General features: G+C 44.1%; 1 protein-coding gene across 1 annotated transcript in view; it reads right to left on the bottom strand.

The window, feature by feature from the left end:
- Positions 1 to 3,954: 3,954 nt before the first annotated feature.
- SKIC2 (SKI2 subunit of superkiller complex) overlaps positions 3,955 to 20,331 on the bottom strand; it is a 125,039-nt gene continuing 108,662 nt past the window's right edge. The window contains exons 24-31 of the mRNA XM_082263474.1: positions 18,343 to 18,499; positions 17,600 to 17,726; positions 14,905 to 15,115; positions 14,676 to 14,786; positions 13,250 to 13,468; positions 7,853 to 7,993; positions 7,458 to 7,672; positions 3,955 to 4,002 (exon numbers count right to left, since the gene is read on the bottom strand). Of these exons, the coding sequence (XP_082119600.1) occupies positions 7,472 to 7,672; positions 7,853 to 7,993; positions 13,250 to 13,468; positions 14,676 to 14,786; positions 14,905 to 15,115; positions 17,600 to 17,726; positions 18,343 to 18,499 (1,167 nt within the window). The 3' untranslated portion in view covers positions 3,955 to 4,002; positions 7,458 to 7,471. The remainder of the gene's footprint in view (positions 4,003 to 7,457; positions 7,673 to 7,852; positions 7,994 to 13,249; positions 13,469 to 14,675; positions 14,787 to 14,904; positions 15,116 to 17,599; positions 17,727 to 18,342; positions 18,500 to 20,331) is intronic.

Below are 20,331 nucleotides of genomic sequence, written 5' to 3'. Positions count from 1 at the left end.
GGGCACTGTTGAAACGCTACCTGGTCGTGGCAGAAAGAAGATGCTGACTTTGAATGCTGTGTGCTACCTGAAGCGTAGAGTGGAGAAAAGTCCCTGTGTGACTGCTGAGGAACTGAGAAAAGATTTGTCAGATGTGGGTACTGAAGTTTCTGCTCAGACAATATGGCGGACACTGCGTAATGAAGGCCTCCATGCCAGAACTCCCAGGCGCACCCCCTTGCTGTCTCCAAAGAATAAGAAGAGTCGACTGCAGTATGCCAAAAGTCATGTGGACAAACCACAGAAGTTTTTGGATAGTGTTCTGTGGACTGATGAAACAAAATTAGAACTGTTTGGGCCCATGGATCAACGCTATGTTTGGAGGAGGAAGAACAAGGCCTATGAAGAAAAGAACACCTTGCCTACTGTGAAGCATGGCGGGGGGTCAACCATGCTTTGGGGCTGTTTTGCTTCTGCAGGTACAGGGAAGCTTCAGCGTGTGCAAGGTACCATGAATTCTCTTCAGTACCAGGAGATATTGGATGACAATGTGATGCAGTCCGTCACAAACCTGAGGCTTGGGAGACGTTGGACCTTTCAACAGGACAATGATCCCAAGCATACCTCCAAGTCCACTAGAGGATGGTTGCAGATTAAAGGCTGGAACATTTTGGAGTGGCCATCACAGTCACCAGACTTAAATCCGATTGAGAACCTCTGGTGGGACTTAAAGAAAGCAGTTGCAGTGCACAAGCCTAAGAATGTGACTGAACTGGAGGCTTTTGCCCATGACGAATGGGCAAAGATACCCGTAGATCGCTGCAAGACACTTGTGTCAAGCTATGCTTCACGTTTAAAAGCTGTTATAACTGTAAAAGGATGTTGTACTAAGTACTAAGATTGAATGTCACTTGGGGGTTGAATAAAACTGATAATGATGTGAGCACAGAAAAGACATTTGTGGTTATTTCATTATACATGTTATGTTATATTTGTCTGACCTACACGTGCCTCTTTGATTTAATTGTAAGCAGGATGACTGAATGATCAAAATCAATGTCAAACTGGCCAAAACAATCAATTTCAGTGGGGGTTGAATAATTTAACACAACTGTAATATAGATAACATATCAAATCTTGAAAGTGAGACATTTTGAAATGTCATGCCAAATATTGGCTCCTTTTGGATTTTATGAGAGCTACACATTCCAAAAAAATTGTGACAGGTAGCAATAAGAGGCCGGAAAAGTTAAATGTACATATAAGGAACAGCTGGAGGACCAATTTGCAACTTATTAGGTCAATTGGCAACATGATTGGGTATAAAAAGAGTCTCTCAGAGTGGCAGTGTCTGTCAGAAGTCAAGATGGGCAGAGGATCACCAATTCCCCCAATGCTGCAGCGAAAAATAGTGGAGCAATTTCAGAAAGGAGTTTCTCAGAGAAAAATTGCAGAGTTTGAAGTTTTCATCATCTACAGTGCATAATATCATCCGAAGATTCAGAGAATCTGGAACAATCTCTGTGCATAAGGGTCAAGGCCGGAAAACCATATTGGATGCCCGTGATCTTTGGGCCCTTAGACGGCACTGCATGACATACAGGAATGCTACTGTAATGGAAATCACAACATGGAAAACATTGTCGGTGAACACAAACATAGAAACATAGAATGTGTCGGCAGATAAGAACCATTTGGCCCATCTAGTCTGCCCAATATATCTGAATCCTATGAATAGTCCCTGGCCCTATCTTATATGAAGGATAGCCTTATGCCTATCCCATGCATGCTTAAACTCCTTCACTGTATTTGCAGCTACCACTTCTGCAGGAAGGTTATTCCATGCATCCACTACTCTCTCAGTAAAGTAATACTTCCTCATATTACTTTTAAACCTTTGCCCCTCTAATTTAAAACTGTGTCCTCTTGTGGTAGTTTTTCTTCTTTTAAATATGCTCTCCTCCTTTACCGAGTTGATTCCCTTTATGTATTTAAAAGTTTCTATCATATCCCCTCTGTCTCTTCTTTCTTCCAAGCTATACATGTTAAGGTCCTTTAACCTTTCCTGGTAAGTTTTTTCCTGCAATCCATGTACTAGTTTAGTAGCTCTTCTCTGAACTCTCTCTAGAGTATCTATATCCTTCTGGAGATATGGCCTCCAGTACTGCTCACAATACTCCAAGTGAGGTCTCACCAGTGTTCTGTACAGCGGCATAAGCACTTCTCTCTTTCTACTGCTTATACCTCTCCCTATACATCCAAGCATTCTGCTGGCATTTCATGCTGCTCTATTACATTGTCTTCCCACCTTTAAGTCTTCTGAAATAATTACTCCTAAATCCCTTTCCTCAGATACTGAGGGCAGGACTGTGTCAAATATTCTATATTCTGCCCTTGGGTTTTTACGCCCCAGGTGCATTATCTTGCACTTATCCACATTAAACTTCAGTTGCCAGAGTTCTGACCATTCTTCTAGTTTTCCTAAATCCTTTTCCATTTGGCGTTTCCCTCCAGGAACATCAACCCTGTTACATATCTTTGTGTCATCAGCAAAAAGACAAACCTTACCATCGAGGCCTTTTGCAATAGCACTTATGAAGATATTAAACAAAATTGGTCCCAGTACAGATCCTTGAGGTACCCCACTGGTAACATGACCTTGTTCTGAATGTTCTCCATTGACTACAACCCTCTGTTGTCTGTCACTCAGCCACTGCCTAATCCACTCAACAATATGGGAGTCCATGCTCAATCCACCGTGCCATTCGCTAAAACTCTATAGGCCAAAAAAGAAGCCATATCTAAACATTTAAAATGGACTGTGGCAAAGTGGAAAACTGTTCTGTGGTCAGATGAATCAAAATTTGAAGTTCTTTTTGGAAAACTGGGACGCCATGTCATCCGGACTAAAGAGGAGAAGGGCGACCTAAGTTGTTATCAGCGCTCAGTTCTGATGGTATGGGGTTGCATGAGTGCATCTGGCATGGGCAGCTTACACATCTGGAAAGGCACCATCAATGCTGAAAGGTATATCCAAGTTCTAGAACAACATATGTATATAACTCCCATCCAGACGTCGTCTCTTTCAGAAAAGACCATGCATTTTCCAACATGACAATGCCAGACCACATACTGCATCAATTACATCATGGCTGCGAAGAAGAAGGATCCGGGTACTGAAATGGCCAGCCTGCAGTCCAGATCTTTCACCCATAGAAAACATTTGGCGCATCATAAAGAGGAAGATGCAACAAAGAAGACCTAAGACAGTTGAGCAACTAGAAGCCTGTATTAGACAAGAATGGGACAACATTCCTATTCCTAAACTTGAGCAACTTGTCTCCTCAGTCCCCAGACGTTTGCAGACTGTTATAAAAAGAAGAGGGGATGCCACACAGTGGTAAACATGGCCTTGTCCCAACTTTTTTGAGATGTGTTGATGCCATGACATTCAAAATCAACTTATTTTTCCCTTGTAATGATACATTTTCTCAGTTTAAACATTTGATATGTCATCTGTGTTGTATTCTGAATAAAATATGGAAATTTGAAACTTCCACATCATTGCATTCTGTTTTTATTCACAATTTGTACAGTGTCCCAACTTTTTTGGAATCGGGCTTGTATTTAAAAAAATGTTTAGAATATAATTACACATCTACTTTATTACACTAAGCCTATGATTGGCTGTAGGGTGGAACACAGACAGTTCACCTAAGAACCCAATGAACAAACACACCATGAAAAGAGTCCACAACAGGTTTATTTCTAGAAGCAGTGCTGTAGTGTACAGCAACAAAGGCCCTGTACAGTTCATCCTGGCCTCTGAAATAAAAGCTAATCTCATATTTTCTGCTTGAGACAAGGATTCTGGAATATCGCTCTCAAAAGGCAGACCTCATAGAGGTTACGACTTGGCACAGGTCAACGCTGCAGCCATTTCTGCCACTTAGAAGCCAATTACCAGGACTCAGATGTGCTGATAGGCGGATGGTTTGCCAGGCAAAGCTAGATTTTTTCATGCTGAAAAACAAATGAGAAAATATAATGGGGAGTTATTATTTCATGATATTAGTTACCGCTGTACTGAAAGGAGAAGCAAAGATGATAAAGATAAAGACGTTAGTTTAAAAAAGAACATTGTCATTGTACAACAACCCTTTCACTTCCAGCACCTTTTTTTTGTACATGTTAAAAAAAAAATCTACATTTTAGGAGTGAAGTTTAGTTAAAACCCCCAAAATCTTACATATTTAAATGAAAGCAGAGACCCTGTAGAATAAAATGGTGGCAGTTGTATTTTCTTTATGTCACATGATAATTGTGCTACTGTTTAATGAACACATATAAAAGACGAGGTTGTGTCGAGTAAATAGATAATAAAAATGTCAAGTTTTAAAGTGTGTGTGCCCAATAAAAATAGGATACCCAAAATTGTCCACTGATGCTTTAACCTCTTGCTGCTCAAGCAACGCATATGTGTGGCGGCCAAGAGAGTGGGCTTCAATACCGGCATGCCACACATGCACATTTATATCTGACATAAGCTTCCGTGCTCAGAGCGCACACAGAGACTGAACTGTCAAAGATAGCTCTCGGTCTGTGCTAATGATCAGGAACCGGGGGGGGGACAACTTCTGATCATGTGACCACTGTAACAGTCAGTCAGTCACATGATTAGGGAAAGACCTTCCTGCTTCTTGGATATAATAGCCCAGTTAAAAGGGATGCTGGGGTGGGCATGAAGGAGTTAAAGGCCTTTAAACGTGTCAATTTAAAGTTAAAGTGGTTGTAAAGGCAGAAGGTTTTTTACCTTAATGCATTTTCTGCAGCTCTCCCCCTTATACTTACCTTGGCCCGATCTAGACTTGTGATGTGCACGAGCGTAGATGTTCCCTCTCTCCTCATAGGCAAAGTAACAGCAGTGACAGCCATTGGCCCCTGCTAATGTCAATCACAGCCAGTGAGGAGGGAGCGGGGGGTAGGGCCGAGCTGCGTCTGTGTATGTATAGACACACAGAGCCAGCTCAGTAGTATGAGTGCACCCATAGTAAGCGACTTGCTATGGTGTCAACTCGACAGGGGGGAACCAGGAGTGTCAGCAGGGGATCAGAGAAATGGAGGACTGGGGCTGCTGAATGCAAAACCATTGTATGACAGGTTTGTTATTTAACAGAAAAAAAATGTAAGGGTTTACAATCTCTTTATTAGTGAATGATGGCTGTGCATTTCTTTGAATGTATGTGCGAGTGGGAGGCAGGATTGGGGTCTTAAACATTTTTGGGGTGTTTTTTTTTAGTTATTTTAATAAACATCTGAAGCATGTAGAAGGGACTAGTCAGCTGTACTTCTATTACAGGCGGTCCCATGTTACAAACATCAGACTTACAATCAGCTCCTACTTACAGAGAGAGATAACAGGAAGTGAAGAAATCTCCCCCTAGGAAGGGAAATTCACTCCTGTAAGAATTCTCATGGAAAAAAGGTGTCTCCATTGAAGCTTTATCACCAATCCTTGTTTCCACAACAAGCCCAACATTTTCAAAATCCAGTTGTCAGAGGGACAGAAAGTGAGGTGAAATCTTATGAACAGGGGCACAGACAGCAAAACAAATGGTACAGGGGTGTTAACCCTTCCCTATCCTATCTAAAAAACGTAATTATTCTTTTGGCTGGAGCTAAACTTAAAAAATGTCCCTGTTCTGACTTACAAACAAATTTAACTTAAGAACAAACCTACAGACCCTATCTTGTTTGTAACCTGGGCACTGCCTGTACATGGTCAGTATCCGGGAGTAAAATGGTAAATAAAATGCTTATGACACAGCACTGCTGATGATTTATTACTTATATTGGTGGCAGCGAGAGGTTTAAATCTACCGTCAGGAAAAAAATTGGCACTTCAAGAAACGTTGGTTACCCATGTCCTCCGCTGCGCTTAGTGGGTCCTCCCATTGACTTCTGTGTCCTGTATTGACATGGAGGTTGGCGAGAGTTTACAGAGCGTATAGGGAAGGCCACAGGTAATAGACACTCCCAGAATGATCTCTTTCTTAGCAGACTTCAAAAAAAATGTTTTCTTCAATGGAGCAGCGTTGGGCCAGTGGCGGCCGGTGTGTTGGGGGCGCAGCCCTACCTATCGTCCCCCTAATCTGCATGCGGGGTGCCGGACGCATGGAGTTCAATGGGATTTTTTTTTTGTTGTCACATGATTAGAGCCAGAGGCTCTAATAGGCTTCAGAAGAGGGTGGACCCGGGGCGCGGAGCAGTGCGCTCCGAGCCCACCTATTTTTGAGACAATAGCGAAAGAAAATTCGCTATTGTCACACGGATCCTCCTCCTGGCCAATCAGGAAGCGCGTCCGCTATGCACTTCCTGATTGGCCGAAAGGCAACCCCCATGCCATGGGACGGAGGCGGAAGCCGGGAGGACTGAGGACTTGCCGCCACGCCGGAGCGCAGTACAGAGGAGGTGAAGTGACAGGATGTGATCCTGCAGAGTGCAGCAGACTTCTAGTATTATTCTGTGCCAGCAGTGGGGGGGGTGATAATGAGAGGGGGGGGGGGGGGGGCGGCCTCACGTTATATCACGTGGGATCATTATATCCGTGGGATCGGATCGTGCAGAGATAATCTGCAATCAGAGAGGGATCAGCAGAAGAGGGGCTGCCCGGAGAAGTCGGGGTGTCCAGTGTCGCCCCCTCATGGCCTGAACCTGTGGGGGGGAGCACCATGTAGGGGAGCTGGGCTCTTCTCTACATCCTCCTGCCCGACTGTGCGGGGCCCGGGGCCCCTTCCACCATCCCACCCGACACGTGAATCCGCTTTCTGCTACTTACTCCAACTGTCCTGACTATTCAGTAATTACTTACCCCCAGGACCCAGGAGAACCTACCTACTCCCTACTACCATAAGTACTGTTCCACCAGGACCCAGGAGAACCTACCTACTCCCTACTACCATCAGTACTGTCCCTCCGGACCCAGGAGCGACGTGTCTCCCATCTTCAGCAGCCCACAGCACAGCACAGCAGTCGGTACGGTCGAGTGAGCCAGCCCAAGAGCAGGTAAGTGACATGACTGTGCCATGCCTGTACCATGACATGTGCCATGCCTGTACCATGACCTGTGCCATTGCTTGTACCATCACCTGTGCCATGCCTGTACCATCACCTGTGCCATGCCTGTACCATCACCTGTGCCATGCCTATACCATCACCTGTGCCATGCCTATACCATCACCTGTGCCATGCCATGCCTATACCATCATCTGTGCCATGCCTATACCATGACCTCAAAGTCACGCAATTTTTTACTGTGTTTTTTGCCGCAAAGCAATACCTATTACATTTTTCTTTTTGCGCCCACCCCCCCCAAAAATTTTGAGCACCAGCCGCCACTGCGTTGGGCATTGAGGATAGTGAGAAAAGTGAGGACTTTTGCAGGGACACCTTTCAGGGACAAGAATGTTGGCAATTACCTCGTGGTTAAAGATCATTGTGTGTACAGGCTTGCAGCAAACACTATATCCCTCTTGATGAGCTGTGAGGCGGCCTCCATCTTGGCACACAGGGTAGCATCTCCCACTAACCGCGCGGCAGAGCGTACATCCCGGCACGCTTCATCCAGTCGCTGTACGCAGCGCACGATAAGTCCTTCCTGGATGTCAGTCAGGGTCATGATTTCTGAAAATGGCTGGAATTACATAAATGGATGTGAATACAAGTTACATTTCAACCCATTCAAAATATTATAGTGCTGCAGTACAATGAGAGCCTGCTGTGGCTTACAAATACAAAGATACATTTTTGGGGGCCTCAGCCTTGCCATCATATTATATCCATCAATACTTTCCACCCAGTAAACTGTTCTTACCATTCCACGTGCCCATTCGTACACAACCTCCGTCAGGCCAAACTTGTACTGCGACACAAAGTCCTCCACCGACTCCCTAAGGCCACATTCCCGCTGAATCAGCGCAATTCGTTCAGCCAGCTCTCTCACCTTCTTCACTCCCTGCAAGAAAACACACTATCATTTGCTGCAACCCTCTTTAAGTATACCTTTATCAAAAACAATCTTTGGATAGAGTAGGGAAGGATTTGAAAATATCAGGTTTTTAATGCTTTCTATGTTCCAACTGAGAAGATTCCCTGCTTTACATGTCCTGGTGCATTGTCAGCGTGATGAGAAATCCCAAATTTTACATTTGTCACTGGAACAGTAGATGAGGGGAAATCCTGACAAACAATTGGCGCTTTTCCACTGCATGGAACGGATTGGTTTGGATCGGTTTGGCACTTTTCCACTGCACGGTACATTTTAGAATGGTTCAGTGCGGTTTGGTACAGCGGCGCTTTTCCACTACATGGTACGGCTCGGTATGGCTCGCTTAAATAGTACCACCTCGGTTGGGGTTCCAAGCAGACCGTACCTACACCATATCCCACAATCCTTTGCATGCAGCCTTGATTGTTTGTCACTACTAGCCACTGATTGGTCTGAGAATCGTTGTAATCCCACCCACTTACTACTTTAGTGGAAAAGCAAACTGAGCCAAGTAGAGCCTATACAGTGCTGAAACGTGCCGACTCGTACCACCCAGTGGAAAAGCTGGGCCAAGCAGTGCCGAGCGGAGCCGAGCCCGTACTTGCAGTGGAAAAGTGCCAAATGTAACCCCTAATGGGTTCCCCCAAAAAAGGCAACATGTGGACCATTTTATGGTTCTGTCAGCAGTAAGCCTTTTCACCCAGCAGAAGGCTCTTACAGTAGACAGAGCAAGAGAAAGAGCCCAGAGCATGAGTCAGCTCACATTAATAAAGGCCTGTGCACAGCTGAGACTGAGAATTATTAAGGTCTGGCTACCAGGTAAGATGTGGACCTAGGGATTGAGGCTTTGTCCCACCCAAAGCTCTAAAAAGCTTCTGGACTCTGGGACCCAGAAAAGAACTTATAAAGATTCTGGCAAAAAAAATGTTTATTTTCCCCCCACATCTGAGATCAACCCTGGATGACAAGGTGACACATATGCCAGTTCACAATGCCTCACTATACAATGGATATAAAAAGTCTACACACCCCTGTTAACATGTCAGGTTTCTGTGATGTAAAGAAAGGAGACAAAGATAAATAATTTCAGAACTTTTTTCACCTTTAATGTGACCTATAAACTGTACAACTCAGTTGAAAAACAAACTGAAATCTTTTAAGGGGGGGGGGAGAGGGAAGGGGGGGGGAGAGGGAAGGGGGGGTGGGCGGATAAGTAAAAATAAAAAGCTAAATAATGTGGTTGCATAAGTGTGCACACCCTCTTATAACTGGGGATGTAGCAGAATTAGGCAATCACATTCAAACTCGTGTTAAAGCGGAGTTCCACCCTGAAAATTTTTTTTTTTAGATAAAAATCCCCCGGGACAGTCAGGCCTAGTGCATTCAAGCAATGATAGCCTCTGAACTGTCCCCTGTTTCACTTACCTTTTAGAAGAAATACTTACCTTGAAAATGTCTTGTCCAGCGCTGCCATCTCAGGTGTGGGCAGCTGAAGCCGGAGCGTCCTCTTCGGTGATGCTGGAGTCCCAGAATGCCCTGCACCGGCCCTGCTTGTCACTTCCGGTGTAGGCCCGTCATCCCTGCACAGCTTCTGGGCATGCTCAGAAGCTGTTCAGCAGGGAATGAACCCCAGTCTCCGAAGGGAGGGGATCATGCTCTGCTTCAGTATATCACAGTACATGTTGGCATTCACGGTTCCCTCAATGAGCTCCAGTAATCCATGTCCTTAGTCTGCTTTTCTTGCCTTTTACTGATTTTTTTTGTGCACCCTGTGTTATATACACTTCTTACCACTGCACTATACACATTCCTGAGCCCTGTGTGTTATACACACCTGTCCTGAATTTGTGTGTTACACATTTCTGAACCAAGTGCCTTGTGCGATACACAGTCCTGAGCCTTAACCTTTTACCATTATTTGGCACCACTGTACATCTCTCCTCTAAGATAGGTGTGGCCAAGGGTTGGGTTGGGGCTTGGTTGCGGCGGGTGGCCTGTGAGGCAAATACACTGTTATACAAGCTGTACACTCGCTACTTTACATTGTAGCAAACTGTCATTTCTTCAGTGTTGTCACATGAAAAGATATAATAAAATATTAACAAAAATCTGAGGGGTGTACTCACTTTTGTGAGATACTGTGTGTGTGTGTGTGTGTTCTATATATATATATATATATACATACATATACACACTGCTCAAAAAAATTAAAGGAACATTTGTTATTCAGAGTATAGCAACGAGTCAATAAAACTCCTGGGATATTGAGCTGGTTAGTTAGAGAGGGGGTTGTTAATCAGTTTCAGCTGCTTTGATGTTTATGAAATTACCAACAGGTGCACTAGATAGACAACAATGAGATCTCATTTTTTCTGACTGTTTTTTACTAGTTTTGTATTTGGCTAGGGTCAGTGTCACTACTGGTAACATTAGGTGATACCTGGACCCTATAGAGGTTGCAGAGTCAGTCCAACTCCTCCGGGATGGTACATCAATATGTGCCATTGCCAGAAGGTTTGCTGGGTCTCCCATCACAGTCTCAAGAGCATGGAGGAGATTCCAGAAGGCAGGCAGTTACTCTAGGAGGGCTGGAAAGGGTCGTAGAAGGTCCCTAACCCATCAGCAGGACCATTATCTGCTTCTGTAAACAAGGTGGAACAGGATGAGCACTGGCAGAGCCCTACAAAATGACCTCCAGCAGGGCCACTGGTGTCAATGTATCTGACCAAACAATCAAAAACAGAATTTCATGAAGGTGGCCTGAGGGCTTGATGTCCCCTAGTGGGCCCTGTGCTCACTGCCCGGCACTGTGGAGCTCGATTGGCATTTTCCATTGAACACCAGAATTGGCAGGTCCACCAATGGTGCCCTGTGCTTTTCACAGATGAGAGCAGGTTCACCCTTACATGTGACTGACGTGAAAGGGTCTGGAGAAGCCGTGGAGAACATTATGCTGCCTGTAACATCATTCAGCATGACTGGTTTGGTGGTGGGTCAGTGATGGTCTGGGAAGGCATATCCATGGGGAGGCACACAGACTTCTACAAGCTAGACAATGGCAAGCTGACTGCCATTAGGTATTGGAATAAAATCCTTGGACCCATTGTCAGACCCAACGCTTGTGCAGTGGGTCATGGGTTCCTCCTGGTGCATGACAATGCTCAGCCTCATGTGGTGAGAGTATGCAGCCAGTTCCTGGAGGATGAAAGAATTTATACCATTGAATGCCCCCCCCCCCCACGTTTGCCTGGCCTAAATCCCATAGAACACCTCTGGGACATTATGTTTCGGCCCATCCAACGCCGCCAGGTGGCATCTCAGTCTGTTCAGGAGCTCAGTGATACCCTATTCAAGATCTGGAAGGAAATACCCCCGGATATCATCCATTGTCTCATTAGGAGCATGCCCCGACATTGTCAGGCATGCATACAAGCATGTGGGTCCATAGTGAGTACCTTTTGGAGTTGCTGCAATGAGATTTCAGCAAAATAGACTAGCCTTCTGCATCTTTTTTACAATTTTTGGGGTGTCTTTGAATTCAGCCCTCTGCAGGTTAATTTTCACTTCCATCAAACGATGTGGCATCCTTTCGTTCCTAACACATTACCCAGTCCATATCAGTATAGATAGCCAGCATTATAATTTTCCCCATTGAGATCTGATGTGTTTTCAAAGTGTACCTTTAATTTTTTTGAGCAGTGTAATGTGTGTGTGTGTGTGTATATATATATATATATATATATATATATATATATATATATATATATAGTTGCTTATTTTTAACAAATTTACAAAATGTAAAGTGAGAGCGAACAGAAGAAAAATCAAAATCAAAATTTGGTGTGACTACTCTTTGGCTTCAAACCAACATCAGTTCTTCTAGATACACACAATGCTGAGAAATACAGGCAGATACTTATCCATCATGCCATACCATCAGGGAGGCATATAATTGGCCCCAAATTTAATCTGCAGAAGGATAACAACCCCAAACATACAGCCAATGACATTAAGAATTATCTTCAGCATAAAGAACAATGAGTCTTGGAAGTGATGGTTTGGCCCCCAAAGAGCCCTGATCTCAAGTCTGTCTTGGATTGCATGAAGAGACAGAAGGATCTGAAGTCTACATCAACAGAAGATCTGTGGTTAGTTCTCCAAGAGGTTTGGAACAACCTACCTGCTGAGTTCCTTCGCAAACTGTGTGCGAGGAGTGCTCACACCAAATATCGATGTGATTTGGATTTCTCTTTTTGTTCATTTTGTAAATTGATAAAAATAAACTATTAAGACTTTGATCTTTGATTTCTGAAAACATTCTTACATTTACAGCATTTATTCCACACGTGCCTAAAACATTTGCTAAGAACTGTATACTATATATATATATATATATATATATATCTATCTGTGTGTGTGCCATTGGCTTCTTATTTTATATCACATGGAAACTTCCAACAGTGAGATATTCCTTCCATAATTCCAACACTTCCTATTAAACAATGTTGGGAATAATGGAGGGAAGATCTTACTTTTGGGAGTATTCAGTGACTACACTCTAAGAAGCCATGGGCTGTTTGGACCCACTAGACTTACCCTATAACTCTAATATTACGTTTAGATGGCCTAATCAAGGTTCTAAAGCACATATGTCAAACACAAGGCCCGCAGGACGAATCCGGCCCTCTAGGCCCTGTCATGTGGCCCTCGCACCCAGTTTTTCAGCAGAAAAACTCCATTATGCCACCTCCAACTTTCACCCTCCGCTTCTGCTCCCTAGAAGGTGCGGGAAAGTCACCTGCTAAGGGAGGTACTATAACCAGGCAAGGTAGAAGATGAAAGGAAGCTTCAAGGAGGGGGTTGGTGTTGCACAATGTGCATAGGGTGCCCCTGCACTCTGTACACAGCACACCCCTGAACTTTGTACATAACGCACTCCTGAACCCTGCACTCTATGTGTGGAGCACTCCTGAACCCGGCACTCTGTACATAGTATAATCCTGAGCTCTGCACTCTGTATGTAATGTACCCTTCAATCCAGGACTTTTTACGTATTGCACCCCAGATACAACCGGCCCTTTTAAGGCAACCATACTTCTACTGTGGCCCTTGATGAAATGGAGTTCGACACCCCTGTTCTAAAGGGAGGGGTAGATATCTACAGCAAATCTACATGTTGTGAAATGCTGCCATGTCACGCGTTTTGTAACTGTTCAGCCTTACCTGCTTCAAAGTGTCTGTTAGCTTTGGCTCACACTGCGTCTTGTGCTGAAAGACCAGGCATGAAAGTAGTGCTGCAATCTCCTCAGGGTTAAGAGGTGACAGGGTCCCATCCAGAACCAGCTCAGTCACCAACAGTTCATGACTGCTGACCTCACAGGCCACCCGGCCCTTTAGCTGCACAGCACCGCCATCGTCTATGTACTGCAGAGTGCGCAGGACCTGTGGGGGGGGGGGGGGGGGGAGAGGAGGAAACACATTAGACTGGGGATCCAGCTAAGAATATGAAACAGAGAAGCCACGATGGCCACAGGATTTACTATCCTTTAACTTTCTATAAAAAATGTACCTAAATTTGACTAGACGTTAATTTTTCCTTTAATTGCCTGCACAATATGATATAGATAAAAAAAAAAACACTGTAACCTTCTAGGTATGAAAACAAACGCCAATGACTAATATGAACACGAGACATTGGCTGAAAATTATTTTCCAAATGACTGGAACAAATCACAGTTAAAAATCAAAGTTTCAAAGTGGAATTACATTAGAGTGGTTATCAGTTATCAGAATCTACAGCGGTGGTGGTCAAATTTCTTGATATGGAGGGGCACAAGTGCCGCACCCAATATCAACAAAGGACCACACATAAAATTCAGTGAATATTTATTATTACAGACAGCAGACACAAATCAGACTATAGCTAAAGACTATGGGCATTATACAAGAGACAGCCCAAGATTGTGGGCAAAACATAGGAGAAGGACAGAGACTGCGGACGTGCTGCAGGAGACTGCCAGAGACTGTGAGCATTCTATAGAAGTTATTGGAGACTGGGGACATGCTTCAGTAGACAGTAATAAACTGGAGATATTAGAGGAGGCTGCTAGAAATCACTGCTAGAACAGGACAATAGAGAAGCACAGATTAGTGTCTGCAGGGGCCCTAAGAGCCACACAAAAAGAGGCAAGGGGCTGCAGGTTTGACACCAGGGATCTATAGTATCAGTTATAAACAAAGGAGTGTCAATTAACATTTTAGCACAAGAGATTTCAAAGCAATATGGAGCGACTAAAAAAAAAGAAATCCAAAGCAACCAGATAGTCAATGCCCAAATTACAGGCGTATCAGTCAAAAACCTCACAAATGTATTTTATGTGACAAGAGGAGCCGAATAGGAATAAGGTGAATGATGGTTTTACGACGAATCTAGGGAAATTGAAGTTTATCAGAGTAGCTAAAAATGGCACAAAAGTACAGCATCAAATGACCACTTCTTTTACCCATTTGCTACAAAAACTGTATAACATGGGCTTGAAAGTTTGGTGCTAACAATTCCTAAGACTTGGACTTGTTATTAGAGGTTTCCATTAATTTGTCTACCCATTGCATTCACTATGAATCCCCCCCCGAGACCCCTGTATCTCACATTAATTCTCTGCTGGTACTCTGGCAGGAGGCTCAGCGACTGGTCAGAGGTAAGGAAGCGCAGACGATCCAGCTCATCCAGTACCTGCGATCTCTGCTCCAGGCGTAAATACTACAAGGGGAAATGGCAGAATTGAACAGACAAGTACAATAACAGCATTGTCTATGTGATGTGGAATACAACATCTGTAGTATTTTACTTCTTGTATAATGACAGAAAGTGATCTTACCTGGGAGGTAAATCGAGGGCTGTTGGGAGAGGTAAATCCTCGTAGGGCTACTTCAAGTTTCTTTGCCCGGGTGACTGCCTCCACCACCTCTAGCTCCTTCAGCTGGAGATCATTGATGGGACACAAGGAGGTCAATGACCCCAGAGGCAAGTCTGCAAGGCGAGATAGCTCCTGAGTCACCCCAGATACTGCAGGGCCTGGAGGGTCATTCCTGAGGAGGTAAACAGAACAATTAAAATGAGAGTTCCCCTAAATTCCTAAAATAAACTAGACCTTGCCTTTAATGTTTTAAGGTAACAGTGGGGCTGCAGTATGCATGTACCCGTGTTCCTCTTTAAATCTATGGCTGTATCCCAATGGAGCCCCCCTTGGATCTTAGGCCTATGATATATACACTGTCATGCCTTCTGCCCAATAGAAGATAGCATGCATGTCCAAATATTACCTAAATCTAACCACAACCCCCCCCCCCCCCCCCCCCAGATCACGTTCCAGCATTATTTTATTTTACCCCTGTAGTTTCAGGCTTAAAAAAATTCTTGCAAATGAGATCAGTTCCTATTAGTGTAGGCCGGTTCCCTAGAACTATATTTTACAAGAGCCCTTTACCTACACACAGTATATGGGCAGATTGTTGGAGGGAGGTGAAGCAGAAGAATTTTTTTGCTTGGAAATAAATGAATGGAGGTTTGTGGAGAAGAAAAGAGAGGGGTGGGGGTTAGGCAGAGTTTTGTAGCCCAGGGCTGATCAAGCTGGATGGGATTTTATTGCAGCAGAGGCAGTGTTTATAGCCCAAACAAGAAATTATAAGCTCACTGGATTTCTGATAGATCACCTGATATTGTCTGTACTTGCAACATTTTAAGGATATAAAAAAAGTGGCAAATGTGCATGTAATACATGATTAACTTTTTAATCTTGCCATGAGATGCGCTTTAAAATGGAACTAAAGTTGAGTTATGTAAGCTCTAACGAGCAGGGCCCTCTAGTTCCTCCTGTTTTGAACTGTATTGTAACTGTATTGTCTTCCTTCACATTGTAAAGCGCTGCGCAAACTGTTGGCGCTATATAAATCCTGTATAATAATAATAATAATAATAAAAAACTGTATTTTGCAACATCTCTTCTGCAGTAAATACATTTACCTGTCTGTTTGCATTCCCCTGTAGAACGTACACTGAGCTGCATTTGCTCAGATCAGTTTACATTCTGGCACACTGTGTGCCAGGCGGACTGCACTCCTGTACATGCACGGGAGTGACATCATCCTGAGCCAGTCAATCAACACGGCCGGACACTGGCAATATGAAGAACTGGGGAGAAGATGCTGGCGCCCGCGTGGCACCTTGCAGGAATCAGACCGATGGAACTAGGGTAAGTCATTTTGCCTATAGTTCCACTTTAAGTCCCATCTCTCCAAACACCAAGCTCTGCCCCTCCTCCTTTCATTCAACTTTCAAATGCGAGTACTTCAGAGAAAAATGGAAGGTTTACTAATGGAGACAGGACTTTGTGTGGTGAGATGCCATTGCTTAACCTAGACTAGAGCAGAGGTCAAGTTCTCATGTACAGCCTATGCTGAGGACCCAAGGGGGCTCCATGTGGAAAATTAACACAGCTGTTGCACTGTTATCTTAGAAACATAATTGACCGGGCCAAGTTCATTTTACACAATCATTTTTCCTGGTTCCCGTAACACTGTTCTGCCAGTTATCGTAAATAGGGCTATTTAGAGGCCGACTGGATGTCAGGGACCTTTATGTCAAAACCAGCTTTAATCCACAAGTTGACACCCCTAATGACTTCAGAATAACCAAAGAATTTTGCCATTTCCAACGAAGACTCTCAGAGTCCTAATTCTAATAATTGGTCCTCTAGTGTACCACTTTGGTCATATACCATGACAATATATCAATATCACTTCTCACAGAAGATTGGCTTGATCCTCAAACGTATGGATTTGTCAGTTTTCCCTATATATGTCCAGAAATTGTTATCAATCTGCTTACATCAGATCTACATCACATGGCTCCATCTTACAGGAAATAAGCAGATTTAGATTTCGTGCCCCAGGATGTGATTTGTAGCTAAACGCGTCAGGCCGCGACCTGCTGACGTCATAGAGATCCTGGAAAGGATAGGAAAGTGCCTCCCACGGGAGCCGAGGGCGCATGAGGCCCGCGGACAGGGCGAAAAAACGCCACACACAGGAGGAAGTGTAGGTTGAGGTAATTGAAGTAATGCTGGTAGCAACATGAAAGAGTATATCTATCTATAAAAATTGGTAGTAAGTGAGTATGTACTATATAGAAAGGCATCATGCTACTTGCATAGTATAGATAAGATGTAGAAACGTTAGGTGATAAAATAAAATAACTGAGAAATAGGTGAAGTGAAATATAGGTAGGAGAGTGAAAAAAAGTAAGTACTAGGACAAAGGTTTGCCTGGGAGAGCCACACACTGCTGCAGTAAATAGGCGGCGTGTGGTCAGCAAACGGTTAATCCATTTTGGAATAAGGCTGCAACATAACAAAATGTGAAGCACTGTGAATACTTTCTGGTTGCCCTGTAAATAGCCATGGTTTTGGAATGGGGTATTTAAAAAGCATGTATAGGTATAATGGTCAGTTGCCCACAAACACTTGGCCATGGGGTACAAAAAGAAAATGCATTCTACCCAACAAAGACATTTACCTGAATCGTGGGGTTTGGCTCCTGGCAACATCATCCAGCACTTTATCACCATGGACTCTCAGAGTTTTCCCGGTTACCATAAGAATGTCAGAGGCATGGAGCTTCAGAAGCTTGTAGTCACATGGGCCTGGAGGGAGAGAGCACGTAACTCAACAGCAGTTGCTAAAGTCATTTATATGATATTAAAACTAGTTACATTTTTTTCCTTAAACAGCACCAGGGACGCTACTTACTAGCAATGAATTGTGTCCCATGTGCTGGTGGGCTGGTGGCTGCTGTTTGAAATAGAAATCCCAAGTCTTCTGCCACTGGATACCCCCGCAGCACCCGGGGGGGGGGGGGGGGGGTTAATATCAGCGACTGTGACAGGCACCCTTCAAAATGGCTTACTATGCCTGTCCTTTCCACCCTCGTGCTTCATTTGTAGCAACTTTACTAAAGTTTCCCACAACGCAAAGCGTTCTGTGGTTGGGGATGGGCAGATGAATTAAAGGCAAATCGCAAGCCTGGTGCTGGTAAAAAACAAAACAAAAATACCTAAACTTCAGCTTTCATGTTGCCATGGCCTCGTGTAGAGAAGAGACTAATGGAGAACCTGTGTGTACATTAACCAATCAAATCCTGTCACTCATACTTCTAGCGCATATTGTAACATGAAAGGTAGAAGTTGACTGGCCGCTATGAAAATCAGACAGTCCTTCCTTCAGGCAATTCATTAAGTCCCAAACCTGGTCTCTGCTCACCTTCAGGTCTGAACACTTTGCCCATCAAGAGATCATCAGGGCATGGTGCCCGCTTGCCACCCTTCTCTCCTCTCTCTGCAGAGGGCACTCCACCATCCCGCTTCTTCTCACACAGCACCAAGGTGGTGTAAATTCTATTGCTGGCATCTGAGGATACCTAATATTAAAAGTACAGGGCAGACAAGGCAAAACCAAATGAAATTCTGGCTGAAATTAAATGGCAAACACACAACCACTCACAGTGCCTACATAAGAGAGTCTTAGATCTCTTATTGTTGTGCATGACCATCTTTTTAGTTAAATTGAAGCCCTTCCATAAGGGTGCTCCCGTACAGCCATAAAACCCCCAAGCAAAGGGGCAGTGCTGAGGAAAATTCAGTAGATAGCAGTAAGGGCACCACACCAATAGATATACACTATATATTGTCAAAAGTATTGGGACACCTGCATTTACACACACATGAACTTTAATGGTATCCCAGTCTTAGTCCGTAGGGTTCAATATTGAGTTGGCCCACCCTTTGCAGCTATACCAGCTTCAACTCTTCTGGGAAGGGAAGGCTGTCCACAAGGTTTAGGAATGTGTCTTTGGGAATAGTTACATAGTTACATACTGTAGTTAGTGAGGTTAAAAAAAGACATCAGTCCATCCAGTTCAAGCTATGATGTGTGTGTGTGTGTGTTTGCTGTTAACCGTACATTGTATACCCCTGTATGTTGTGGTCTTTAAGGTGCCCATCTAATAGTTTCTTGAAACTATCGATGCTTCCTGCTGATACGACTGTTTGCGGAAGAGAATTCCACATCCTTACTGCTCGGACAGTAAAGAACCCCCTACGTACTTTAAGGTTAAACCGCCTTTCCTCTAGTTTTAGTGAGTGGCCACATGTCTTATTGTCTCCTTTTCTCTGAATAGTTTGTTCCTTATGCTAGGGTCGCCAGTACAGTATTTGTACATTGATATCTTATCCCCCCTCAAGTGTCTCTTCTCCAGAGAGAATAAGTTCAGTGCTTGTAGTCTTTCCTCATAGCTGATGCCCTCCATTCCCTCCATTCCCCTAATTATTTTTGTTGCCCATCTCTGGACTTTCTCCAGTTCCAGCACATCCTTCCTGAGGACCGGTGCCCAGAACTGGACAGCATACTCCAGATGTGGCCGGACCAGAGTCTTGTAGAGTGGGAGAATAATCTCTTTATTTCTGGAGTGAATCCCCTTTTTTATACATCCCAGTATTCTGTTGGCTTTGCTTGCAGCGGCTTGGCATTGCATACCACTGCCAAGCCTGTTGTCTACCAGTACCCCCAGGTCCTTTTCCATCCTAGACTCACCCAGAGGTTTCCCTCCTAGTGAGTAGCTTGCTTTCTGGTTTCTGGCACCCAAGTGCATTACTTTACATTTTCAACATTAAACCTCATCTGCCATGTAGTTGCCCACCCCGTTATTTTGTTCAGGTTCGCTTGCAAGGTTTCCACATCCTGCATAGAAGATATTGGCATGCTTAGTTTAGTATCATCCGCAAATACTGAGATTGTACTAGATATCCCCTCCTCTAGATCATTTATGAATAAATTAAACAGGATTGGCCCCAGGACAGAACCCTGGAGGACCCCATTTTCCACACCCGCCCAATCCGAGTACTCCCCATTAATCACCACCCTCTGTACTCTCCCCTGGAGCCAGTTCTCTATCCAGGTACTCACCTTATGGTTCATACCTACCTTCCTTAGTTTGAACAGTAAGCGTTTGTGGGGAACGGTGTCAAAGGCCTTCACAAAGTACAGATACACCACATCCACAGGCTTACCTTTATCTAGGTGGCAGCTCACTTCATCATAGAAGGTTAATAGATTGGTTTGGCAAGAACGATTTTTCATGAATCCATGCTGATTACTACTAATAATACCATTTTCATTACTAAAGTCTTGTATGTGGTCCCTTAACATCCCCTCCAAAATCTTGCAGACTACTGATGTTAGGCTGACCGGCCT

The sequence above is a fragment of the Pelophylax lessonae genome (assembly GCF_965119305.1).
Source record: "Pelophylax lessonae genome assembly, chromosome: 7".
NCBI lineage: Eukaryota > Metazoa > Chordata > Amphibia > Anura > Ranidae > Pelophylax > Pelophylax lessonae.
Note: the sequence above shows the minus strand (reverse complement) of the source record. Positions and strands in the feature narration are given on the sequence as shown.